Source organism: Haemorhous mexicanus, chromosome 1 (assembly GCF_027477595.1).
Source record: "Haemorhous mexicanus isolate bHaeMex1 chromosome 1, bHaeMex1.pri, whole genome shotgun sequence".
In the NCBI taxonomy this organism is placed as follows: domain Eukaryota; kingdom Metazoa; phylum Chordata; class Aves; order Passeriformes; family Fringillidae; genus Haemorhous; species Haemorhous mexicanus.
Window position 1 is genome coordinate 71,025,268 of NC_082341.1, and position 11,946 is coordinate 71,037,213.

Below are 11,946 nucleotides of genomic sequence, written 5' to 3' on the forward strand. Positions count from 1 at the left end.
ACACCTGCAACAGCTTGGGGCAGCTCTGCTTCCTGGGAAATGTCTCTGTCTTCACTTCATATGGGAGCAAACAGGAACACTGACCCTTTCCCTGTGGTGGCATTTCCCAGTCTGGTGTATCAGCTTACACTGAGCCTCCAGAGCCTGGGCTCAGCATATTTATTATCCAACTAGTCCCCAAGGAACTGTAAGGCTAGGATGTGACAAGACTGCCACAAAGCAGGTATGGCAGATGCACAGAGGCCTAGGTGTCATTTGACAGTGACTCAGTGGACAGGTTCTTATAGAGGCCACATTTTTTTAATATCAAAGTGCAAAGGCAGCAGTGAGGTGAGGTGGTCAGAACAAGAAATTCAGTAGCTAAGCGAGAAACCCACCCGTTGCCATACGCACAAAAAGGGTTAACAACTCTAAAGCACAAAAATAATTCTACAGTTCCAGGTAAAAATCCTGGCTATTAAGAGCCAGATAATTCATTTGTCCCGTAGATCCTGACCCATAGACAGACAGTGCCCCTGTAGGTTTTCCGGTTAATGCTCTGCCTCACTAACTGCTGGTGCTGGACATCTCCAAGGACACCCACTGATGCTGATGCTGGAGGGGAAGCAAACACCCTCCAGACCCAAACACCAACACTGACTGGTGTGAGCAGGCAGGCAACAGACAGGATTCCTTTTTCTCTCTACTTTGGGTAGATGCACACTTTAAAAATGGGAGCTGTAGTCTACAAAGGAAGGCACTTCATGCACATATCACTACATTCATCTTTAATTTTTCCCTTTTCTGGTACCTGTCATGGCTTTAATATTGCTATATAGATAAGATCTGGAGAAGCCTAGATTGGACCTGGAGCCTAGGGCTGCCCACAAGGCCTTACAGCTGTTTACACTTTGCAACTGTACATCCTTTTGCAACAGTACTCATGATCCGGCTTTGCTGGTCCAAGGCATAAGTGTAGTGCTATCACAATCCAGCTTGGGCTTTTAAAGGTTGGGTATGGACACTATATTCCCTGGCAAAGGAAAAAAAAAAAAGTGGCAACTGGTACAAAAAGTGTTAAAATAAACTTGGCCACATACTGTTTCACAAGCAGCAATGGTATCATCTGCCATGAAATATCACATGTGTTATCAAGCACAAGGAAGCAGCATGACACCGTTTATGTGAACAAGGAGAACAACACAAAGAGTTTTGCATCCAGCCTTGAAGGGAATCCCTTGGGAATCACTGAAGAGAAATGCCATGTTGTCAGTTAAACTGATAGATGTAGTATTCAAGATTCTTAAAATGTATTTGAATTAGGAGATTAGTGTTCAGGTATTTAGATAGAGCATCAAAAAGAATGGAGCAAAAGAAAATCTTGTCTCTGTAGCCTTGCACCTGAACACTACTTGAAATACCACTCAGGAGAGCAGTCTATGGGTTCTTCCTTCCAAAGAGTCTTCAGACGCTGGGTCCAGGCAGCCAGCATCTCCTTCCTCTTCTCCTCAGAGACACTCTCTGGAGCATAACAGATGTGAGGTTCAAGGACTTTGACACCACAGAAGTGCATGATTCCATGCTGGATACAGAAAAAAAAAAAAAAAAAAAAAGAAATGCCTCAGGTAATATTTCCTCTTACTTTCATTTGAAGAACATGCAAGATTCAAATCTTTTCTGTTTCTCTGATCTGATATCAGTCAGGTTCTCTAAACCTGTGCATTTGTTAGGAGAAGGGAAAATGCAGTTCACTACTATCCAGGCAGTCACTACTGAGGGCATTCAGAAGAATGGCATACAAAATACTGAAAGATAAGGGCAACTTCATTTATTCTGCCCTGGGAAATTTATTTTTAACTGCTGTTAATCCCACAGAATTGTCCTCTTTGGCAGCTGTTCACCGTTCACTTTGCAAGGATCACAGGAGGCCGAAAGTTCGTTGTTCAGTTTTAAACTCCTCAGATGGGTGTCTAAGTGCAGGGTTCCACATCTACTTCTAAGATAGGGTTTTTTTTAACTTTTTGCCCCTGGCTTAGCCAAAGGTTCCTATAGGAAGGCTAGTGCCTGTGGAATCAGCTCAACTTGCCATTTTCCCTCTGTGTGTTTCTGAATTTAGAGTTGTGTTTCATGTTTTTGCTATGCTGACCTGTGAGCTCTGCAGTTGGACAGCTCCATAGGAGCAAGCAGCTGGTAACTGCATGGGGAGGAGACCAAAGAATTTTAGCTCATCTCCTGTATTGTATCAAGAAGAAGCTGGCTAAACTTGCCTTACTGTAGGGGGATACAATATAAGAAATTAAAGGTAGTATAGAAAGTAATCTTAGCCCCTAAGGAGTTGCAGCTGAGCCAATTATTAGAGATTAGGAACAGGCCTGACTCTAACAGGCCACAGCTGTAGCCATCAAGAAGAGTGCTATAAAAGAGTGGATTGGTTAGTTGAAGGGGAACTGGAGTCAGTTGGCTACTGTGAGAAGAAGGGTCAGTGCTTAGAGGAGCTGCCTAGGAGAAACATCAAAGAGTTACAAAACTCTAGCAATATGGAACCTTCGCAATATAATGATAATAGAACCATTGCAATATAATGACAACACCTTACCACCTGTATTTCCCAACCATGCTGGATTCTTCTGAAAAAAGAGTAGCAATTAGAAGAGGAATGCTAATTTTTGTGTTGACTGTTACTGCCAGGGTAAATGTGTGGCTCCCCTCCTACCCTCCATCCTACCTAAATTGGGAAACCATGGCAAACAGAAATCCTGCATGGCTGAGCTAAAGGAAATCCTGTAACAGCAGGGAAATTGAAAAGGCTGACAGTGTTAAGATTTCTCTACATTCTTATCTGGAGGAAGGGGGACAAAACAATTTTAAAAGTCAGTGGACTTTTAAATTAATCCCAGGATTTTAGGTAACAATTTACAACCTGCAGATCCTTGGAACTGGCAACTTGATTAATTATTATATTTCATATTAAAAAAACCAATAAAACAATTGTTTAAAATAAATCAAGGTATTTAAAGGCAATACCTTGATTGTTTAAAATAGATGGAACAATAAAAAATTATGTAGACAACAACCTGTTCATATATTATACCTGCATGGGCCACAGGACATAGCGAATATCACCACTGATACCTTCTTTTGAATACATCTCTTGGCTTGCTCCCGTGGTTAAAGAAAACAGGGATAATTTGCCCTAGAATTAGGAAAGTCATGGTTAATTAAGACATATTTAAGGAAGGGTGCCTGAATGGTTCAAAAGATACTCAAGTAGACCTGGACAGCATGGATTTCTAGGTGAGAGGGTGACTTCTTTCCCAGAGCTTACATGAAGTGGCAGTTCTGAGGCAAAGATTGATGTCATACAATTAGACAGTGGACTGTGTGTCTTTGGGAAGATAGGTTAAGGAAAAGGAATTATGTGTCTGACACCCTTGTGTGAAGCAGGGCTGATACATTACTTCAACACAGTGTAAATTGAGAGCTCTAAACAACTACAATGGAAAAGAATGAACAAGGCCCCCATAGAACATGGTGCAAGCCTTGACCTTAATAAAACAATTCCAAAAACATACCTGGAGCAAACCACCATCATAAACCTTTGACAAATCGTAAGCAAAGCCTTGGACCAAGACTCTGTCCATCCAGCCCTTCAGGATTGCAGGCATGTTGAACCAAAACAAGGGAAACTGGGCAAAGAGAAAATGACCTGGTTAGCACAGAGAGTCTGGGCCACCCTTAGGCCTGGTTTGTAGGACAAATCCTGTCCTCTGAACCTGCTCAGATCCTCTATGTACCTTCTCTTCTACACCTCTCTGTCAGTAGAGGTAGTAACTACGCCTGGCAAAAGAAGCTGAAGTGCTTTCTGTTTGTGGTAACCTCAGGGCCAGACCTGAGCATCTCCAGCACAGCAATGCTGTGGTGCATGTGAGAGCTTCCATCCAGGATGGAGGAGGGTGCCATTTAATTCAGATTTAAGACTGCACAAAATCATGTCTCCTATGGCTAAAATGAAAAGAATCTAATATCTTATTAGCAGGATTGACATCTGGTGATGAGTTCTGATCTGACAGTCTGGTGACAAAGGCCAGGGGATCATAGGAAAGACTTATTTTCAAACCCTGCTGACGTTATGTCACCAAAAAGAAATGTACGGCTACTACTTCACAGTTCTTTGGGATTTCTAGACACAGGGGACAGAGCTGCCATAGTGGAGAATGGACATGGGCTGTAAAGTTCCCTAATCAATTCCCAGTAGTGTTTCTGCAACTCAGCAACAAATGAGAACAGCCTGCTTGGGAAAGCCCAGTTCCCTGACTTCACTGGCTACTCCCAGCTCCTTGACCAAGAAATAATCCTTCCCTGCTTTCTGCCAGCCTGCCTGACATCCATGGTCACAGATGTCTTTGTGCATCCATCAGGAAGTTTGGCCCAGTGTTGGGGAGTTCCTGGAGTTGCTGTTGTTTCAGCCTGCATCATTGTGCTACTCAGTTACTGGTTTTGCTGTAATAATGACCCTGATAATTGTACCACTGACCTGTAGTTTTTACTGTACCTTTACCTAAAGTCAATGTCACAACTGAACTCTGTTTAAAATAATGACCTGGAAAATCAGCAGGTCTGCTTGCTGCACTTTCTTCTGCTCTTCAACCACGTCTTTGGACAAACCTCCTCTCTTGTAAGCTTCCCAGGTTTCCACACCATAATTGAAGGCTTCTGGGTTGTGCAGGTGACCTGTGGGTAGAAATGAGCAGTCATTCCTTGCCCCCTGTGCAGTATCAGTGCCAGATAACAGCTGAGTGCAGGTTGCTGTTCACAGTTCTAAACTGAGTTACTTCTTTCCATTTTTCCTACGTTCTTGTCTTTGCTGGATATTCAGCATCATCCCAGCTGATGATCACTTGATTTTAAAAAGAGGAGGAATGTAGGGTCTCAGAGTTCTGAAGCTTCACCTTCCTGTAGCAACACAGGAAGTGCAATATGAGGACCTAAGGCTGCCTCAGGACTCTGGGAATGCGGGTAGAAGATTTAAGAGAATGTTGTGAATTGTTCTGCCTCTGCCTTAGGGCTTCCTGAGGCCATGCTGCACTTGTAAGCACTATGGAGCTGCTTTCCAGTCTCTGTAACTGGGAAATTCACCAAGGGATGGGGAACCAGTATTGGCCAGCTCTACTGACTCCATGAGCAGGTCATCAGTCTCTAGCAGAAGGCAGGGGCAGCTGTAGCCTCATGAACTCAACTCTAGCAAGTCCCAGAGTGGTATCTGAAGGCCTTTCCTCTCTGTGAGAAATGGACTTGAGAGGCTGATTATGGACACGTGCTAATGTGTTTCTTCCTCTCAGTAATCTCGCTGTGATACAAAGGTCACGTTCAGGAGTGGACTTGTAGAAATGCAGATGTCTGGTCATTAATAAGTTTCTTATTAATGAAATAAGTTTCTCATTAATCTCGTGATGATCTGAGGGCTGGAGCACCTCTCCTATCAAGACTGACTGAGAGTTGGGGTTGTTCAGCATGGGGAAGATTTCAGGGAGACTTTTTTTCAGCCTTCTGAGACCTGACAGGGGCCTTACAAGTCACTGTTTTTTGAGAGAGGCAGACTTTGGCTGGGCTCCCCAACAATGTCATTCCTTGTTGCTCTGGGCTCAAACTGCATGGCGTACAAATCTGACACGGTGACGCTGCAGCCCTGCTTGGTCAGCTCTTCCACAGCAATCTTCAGCAAAGATCCATTGAAGGACTTGGGCTCTTGATGTGCATAGACTATCAGGACTTTTTTCCCTGGAAGCAGAAAGAAAACCAGGAGACCATTTGGAATCTAGGAGGCAGGTGCAGAACAGTTTGTAGAGTTGGGGGTCTTTCCTCACTCTTTCTGCAGTGAGGAAAGTCTTTTCCCAAGGACACAGAAGCACTGAAAGCAGAGTGACAGTGGCAGCATTTCACTCCTGCTCAGCAGCACTGAGTGACTCCTGAGGCACTGATTGCTGCCTGTGCCCAGCCCAGCAGTTCTGTGCTACTCTGGGCTTTCCTAGGTGGAACTCAGTGGAAAGAGGGGCTGTTCCATAGCCGGTCACACTGCCCTACATCAGGAAAACACAGCCTCTTCTCTTGAAACAGCATTTCTGTTGGTCTGATTCCACTACCACCCAAAAAGCAGTGTCAGGTAGATTGTCTGAAAGTGTAAAGGAAACAACTTCTTAGAGATCAGAAGAACACCTTCCTACCACAGTGGTGGATCCCTTTCTGATCTTTCATTTCAGTGCTGTGCAAGTTACGACACTGGGGTAGACATTAAAGCTGCTCCTGTCCCACTTCAGCACAATCACAGTAACTTCTGTAGAGAGCAACAGGTTTTTTTTTTTTTTTTGTCAGAGATTAGATTGTCATGAGTATCTCAAACTGTTATTAAAGTGGAGTCAAGTTTAGCTGAGTGGCCAAGCAGGTGTGTAGGGAAAGGCGTGTAACAAGGCTCTGCTCAAAGAGCTCCATGGTGTGCTCAAAGTTTTATTGAGTATAGGCCCTACAATTTTAAAAATTCTCTTAAAAATCACTCATCAGTGAAACAAAGGAAAGATTTTGTATGGGGTTGTTGTTGTTTATAGAAAACCAGAGAGGGAAATTTACAGGGACTATTGAAAATGACAGGGTCTGCAAAACATGCAGCTCCTGTTTCCTGACTGCCAATACAAAAACTCAGGCATCTCCTGAACTCAGTTTCTCTGCAGCACAGCTTCTGGATGTGGGTACATAGTGTCCATGAAACTAGAGCTATGCAAAAAAGCCTATTAAAACTTGCAGGTCAAATGCTATCATAAATTCAATGTGTCTATAAACCCTTTAAATCCCTGCTCCATACTGTACTCTGGCAATTTCAGAAGCAGTTACCACTTTGCTGTTCCTGCCAGATCTCAACAAATGGAGCTGTGACTGGACGTTGTCACATGCTCCAAAAGGTGCTAAGTTTGATTCTGCAAAAATGCCTTTTTGTTTCCATTTCGGTGGAGCTGGGGGCACTTGGGCACAGGGTTTGGAAAGACTGGAGTTTTCCAAGGCATCACTTCCTGAGGTAATTTCAGTCGTTTGGAAAAGACTTCAGTGTCCCAAAGGCCCAGAGGCCACATTCCTGGGGTGCCCAGCGGCCACCCTGGAGCGAGCAGAGTTTTCACCCGCGTTTGCTCTTACCTGCCATTGCTGGGGAGCGCTGGGGAGCTTCACTCTTGATAATCTGGTACTGCCTGAGAACTCAAGTGAGAGATTTGCTGGTGAGAAACATCAGGACCAGGTGCGAGAGGAATCGCTGTTTCAGCGGGAGATGTGCCGTACTGTGACTACGGGCACCCAGCACAGCCGGGCACTGGCCGAGCGCGGCCCGCCGGAGCGGGAGGGAAGCCCTCGGCTCCCGGCCCGGGCCCTGGAGCAGGAATTCTCCTCCGGCCGCCGGACCGGCGCTTGGCGGCCGCCTCGGCCCGGGGCTGCGCCGGGTGCACGGCGCCGCTCCCGGTCCCGTGCTGCCCTCTGGAAAGCGGCTTCGGAACAGCCGCCGGCGCCCCGGCCCCAGCGCAAGCCGGGCGGCCCTTACCTGCTCCCCGGGGCCCGGAGCACATCTGTGGGGCGCTGAGAGCGGCCCTTCCCGGCGGCCCCGCTGCCCGCCCTTCCCGGGCCCTGGGGCAGCGCCGGCGCGGGGCGGGATCGGGATCGGCGCCGCCCGCGGCTCCGGCTCCGCTCGGGGCCGCGCTCGGCCGGGAGCGCGCCCCCGCCGCTGTGACAGCGTGTGACACCGACATCATCCCTGGATACTTTTTTTTTATTTTGGGCCTCTGCTCTTCTCCAAGTACAGAGCTCGTCCTTCATTTCTACCAGCAATGCGGTATGAGCGCTCCTAAACCACCCACCTACCCTTTTCTGCTCTTCCAGGGATGGCATGTCTGCTTTGTGCCTTGTGCTGGCCCAGTGTGCATCTGCTGGGAGCAGGGGCTCCTCCCTTGCAGCTTTCTGGAAGGTGTCTCATGGGAAAGACAGGTGGGACACAGAAGGATGCAGGCGGCTGTGGGTTTGGAGAGATAGGACAGCCTTGGTGATCACTTCCAAGATGAAGTTTTCTCTCTGAGTATCAAGACTGCCCCGTGATGGGCAAACTGAATAAACAGCTTCATTCAGAGACTTTGGAGGGGGGAAGAAAAGCTGAGTGCAATCGTTTTCCCCTGGGGAAACAAAGTTGACAGTGGAACTGATGCAGGACCAGCAAATTCCTGTTTTCCATTCATTCTGGATCAGCTGGGATTGAGAGAACAAGAGTTTAATGCTCTGACAGCTCCTGATGCAAGGGCTGATCACACTTACTGTAAAGAGGAGACTCAGGACTAAATGTTAATTGTGACACTGAGCTCAATGTAGTTTAAATGCAGCAATTTTGTGTCCATCCACACTGTCAGGTATCACAAGGAGAGCATTATTGAACCTGCAGTCCAGAGAGTCTGGAACAGTTACCAGGTAAATAAAGCAACTGCAAATTCAGATGTTGTATCTCTGCTGGGCCAATTGTGCAGTTTTGGTCTTCTCCTGCAATCCAAAACATTACAGGAAGCTTTTGATAGCATTTGACTGCTGAGCTTTCTTATGGTTTGTTTTTTCTAATTTTGAGCTTTGCATTATTTATGCAGCTGAAGGCTGGAAGAGAGACGGCTGAATTTATAAGAATTGCTTGGTTCAAAAGGTATATGTCTCATCCAGTGTGGTTTTCCCAGCAAGTACTAGGCAAAGACAGGGAGATATTGGCATCTATTTGCATGTGCTTAGAGGTCAAATCAGCTGATTTTTTTGCCAGCAGGATGAAACCTGCTGTGTGTGAAATTTGCAGGTGTCATTGCACCATTGGAAACATTGTAGGGACTGATGAATAAAAAGCATCAAATCTCCACAGTGCTAGACCAAGGCCGCCTGGAATGCTTACCTCGTTCCTTAACTAAAAATCCAATCACAGTAAGCTTGTGCCATAATGGGAAGATGGCTTTGTACCTCTTTTCCTGGTATTAACTTTAAGGGCTGTACAGTAGTAGTAAACTCTGCCAACAACAGTTTAAATATTAAGTCTCCTTCCTCTCCTCCTGTAGTTTGCTGCCAGGTATCTCTTTAGAGACTTTTCCCTCTCCATTTCTCTGATGAATTTCAAGTTCTGTAGGGACCCGAGCATAATCATTCTCTGGCTGTCCCTGGCTTAACACTCTGCCTGGCCCAGCAAGGATGAGCATTCTCTCACACAGGAGGTTTCCAGCTCTGGAGATGACTCATGCTGGAATATTAATTCTGGGCTCTATACTCTGTCCAGAACTCTGAGGAGGGGGATGATCAATGGGCAAAACTCCAAGGAAATACTTGTCTATAATCTTTCTGTAATGTACCTTTTAATTTTAAAAGTAAAGCATTATCTGTTCTGATTGATCCCCCTGCTGTCCAACAACCATGAATATTATGCTGAAGAACTGTTTTTAGAGAAAGAAGCTGTGATCTTAGCTAATTTTGCATCATCTGTGCACCAAAACTCATACTGTATTTCTCTAAGCCCTCAGAGGGCTAAGGTGGGAGAAACTGCAGCAACTAACAGAGCTGATGCTTGTGGAGAAGGGTTGCATCCCCCTGGGGAGTATGAATGCAGAATGGGAGGTTCCAAGGGGCTTTGGAATCACTGTGGTTGGTAACTGGCTGCAGCCACAACTTTTCACTGTAGTTAAGTTCAAAAGAGCACTACCTGACATTTCCCATAGATGCTGAGCTGTGGCCTAGCAACAGATGGCAGAAATATAAGGGTGTATGTGTAGAGTACATTGAGAGGATTAAATTTTCTCTTGGATTCTTACTGAATTCCAGGAAGGAACCACCTTTGCTCTGGTATGTCTCACTGGGGTACCACTGCATTTGCAGTTTTGGCAATCTGTTATGTGGACAAGATGGTTAGGTCTTGGTTTATTCCCTCTGTTGAATGTCAACAAAATGCTTTCTCATTTCATCAAGGGCAATACAGAAAAAGCTAGGGGGTATTGTGGCTCCATAGTCCTAGGGAAGAAGCTGGACTTTTGTCTCCTTTCTGAGTTTTTCAAACATTTCAGGCCTCCTGTGTATTCAAGCTGCATGAAAACGAGCATTTTAATACTCTTAGAATGATGAGACAATTATCCAGCACTGACTTGAGTGTAGTGTCAGCTTAAATTCTTTGCATCTTTTCTGTAGAATATAGCCTCTTTAGGCTTTAAGATATCCAATAACACAGTAGGATTTTGAAAAGAAAAGTAGTACTTGCATTGTGCATGGTATTAGTTATTGGCTGTTTCTCTCTTCAGCACAAACTTTTGATGAATACTTTATTACAAAGCATATTCCTCTGCAAGCAGGCAGCTCACCTCAGTGATGCTGCTTCAGGAACCCAAAATTAAACCACAGAATGAACTACACCTGGCTTTAAATGTCAGGGTTTTTTTAAATCTGGATTGAAGGCACCTTGCACTGACTGCAAGACATCAGTCTTGGTTTCTCTAGGCTATGAGGCTTCTTGGTAATATAGCTCCAATGGGTATCTGTTTGTTTTCCTCTACTGTTCTGCAGTCGCAAGCATGTTTGACCTGCCATGTCAGAACACCAAATAAAAGAAATACCATCATGATTTCTGGAAAAAAGAGTCATAGGAAAAGATCAGACCGCTGCCTAGACATCTGTGGGAGAGCAGGACCACCAGCAACAAAAAACAAATCCCCAGACTAAATGTGGAAAAGCATGTTCCTTCACACCCTTTTCCCCAGCCTGAAGTGCAGATACAAGTTACTCACCTAATTCTAGTTTCATTTTCATGAAATCAGTGTTGGTTTGGCAGGGTGACATTTGACTTTTAGCATAAAGTGATTTAGAAGGACAATTATTCTTTAGTTCAAAATGGCTGTAACATTTCCAGTGCTGCTAAAACAGCAATACTGCCACTTCTTTTCTCTCTCCTTATTAACCACAGAACGAATCTCTGTTGGTTTTATATGTGGTAAAATTCTCCCGAGTTTTGGAAAGGCGTGTATCAGAACACACGTGCAGCCCAGCACAATGTCCTGCAGAGCACACGCTGCAGACACACCAGGACAAGGACAATAATCCTTGGCTCCACACCCACTGTCACTGCACAGTTGATGGCTTCCAAAGCATTTCAACAGCAGCACACTTGTGGAACCTGACAGCTTTGGCTCACATGCCCCACAGCAGACACCTGCAACAGCTTGGGGCAGCTCTGCTTCCTGGGAAATGTCTCTGCTGAACGTGGCCCTTCACTTCATACGGGAGCGAACTAGAACACGTGATTGGTGTTAGAGAGCAGGAAAAAAACAGGATTCCATTTTGTCTCTACAAAGGGTAATCAAAATAGGGAAGTCCATTTGATTTTTAGGAAGCTGCATACTTTGCAAATGGAAGTTGTAGTCTACAAAGGAAGGCAATTCATGCACTCACCGATCTATGAAATCTGCCTTTTTTTTTTTCCCTTTTCTGCTATCTGTTATGGCTTTAACATTGTTTTGTAAATATGTATAAAAGCCTAGGGCTGCCCACATGGCTTTCCAGCTGTTTAAGACACTTTGCAACTGTACATCCTTTTGCAACAGTACTCATGATCCGGTTTTGTTGCTCCAAGGCCCAAGTGTGGAGCTCTCACAACCAATGACAAGTGGCTTTTAATTGACAAGTTTGGTATGGGCAAGATATTCCCTGGTAAAGGAGAAAAGAGTGTTAAAATAAACTTGGCCATGTACATTACTTTTTCACAAGCAGCAATGGTAACATCAGCCATGAAAAATCACATATGTTATCAACCACAAGGAGGCAGGATGACACCATTTAAGTGAGCAGAGAGAACTTCACAAAGAGTTTTTCACCCAGCCTTGAAGGGAATCCCTTGGGAATCACTGAAGATAAATGCCATGTTGTCAGTTAAACTGATAGATG

The 11,946-nt window shown here is 45.1% G+C and overlaps 1 protein-coding gene across 2 annotated transcripts; it reads right to left on the reverse strand.

Annotated features, from left to right (window-relative positions):
* Positions 1-1,267: 1,267 nt before the first annotated feature.
* LOC132330748 (ribosyldihydronicotinamide dehydrogenase [quinone]-like) lies at positions 1,268-7,775 on the reverse strand. 2 transcript variants are annotated; one of them, XM_059853479.1, is made up of 7 exons: positions 7,556-7,775; positions 7,159-7,218; positions 5,592-5,757; positions 4,580-4,709; positions 3,552-3,665; positions 3,071-3,172; positions 1,268-1,561 (listed from the first exon to the last, which is right to left on the reverse strand). In XM_059853479.1, the coding sequence occupies exons 1-7, from the start codon at positions 7,761-7,763 to the stop codon at positions 1,388-1,390; spliced, it is 954 nt and encodes a 317-aa protein (XP_059709462.1). In that variant the 5' UTR covers positions 7,764-7,775; the 3' UTR covers positions 1,268-1,387. The 2 variants fall into 2 exon arrangements, with proteins under 2 accessions (XP_059709462.1, XP_059709468.1); XM_059853485.1 differs by having other exon boundaries at positions 7,159-7,211; positions 7,556-7,697.
* Positions 7,776-11,946: the final 4,171 nt, after the last annotated feature.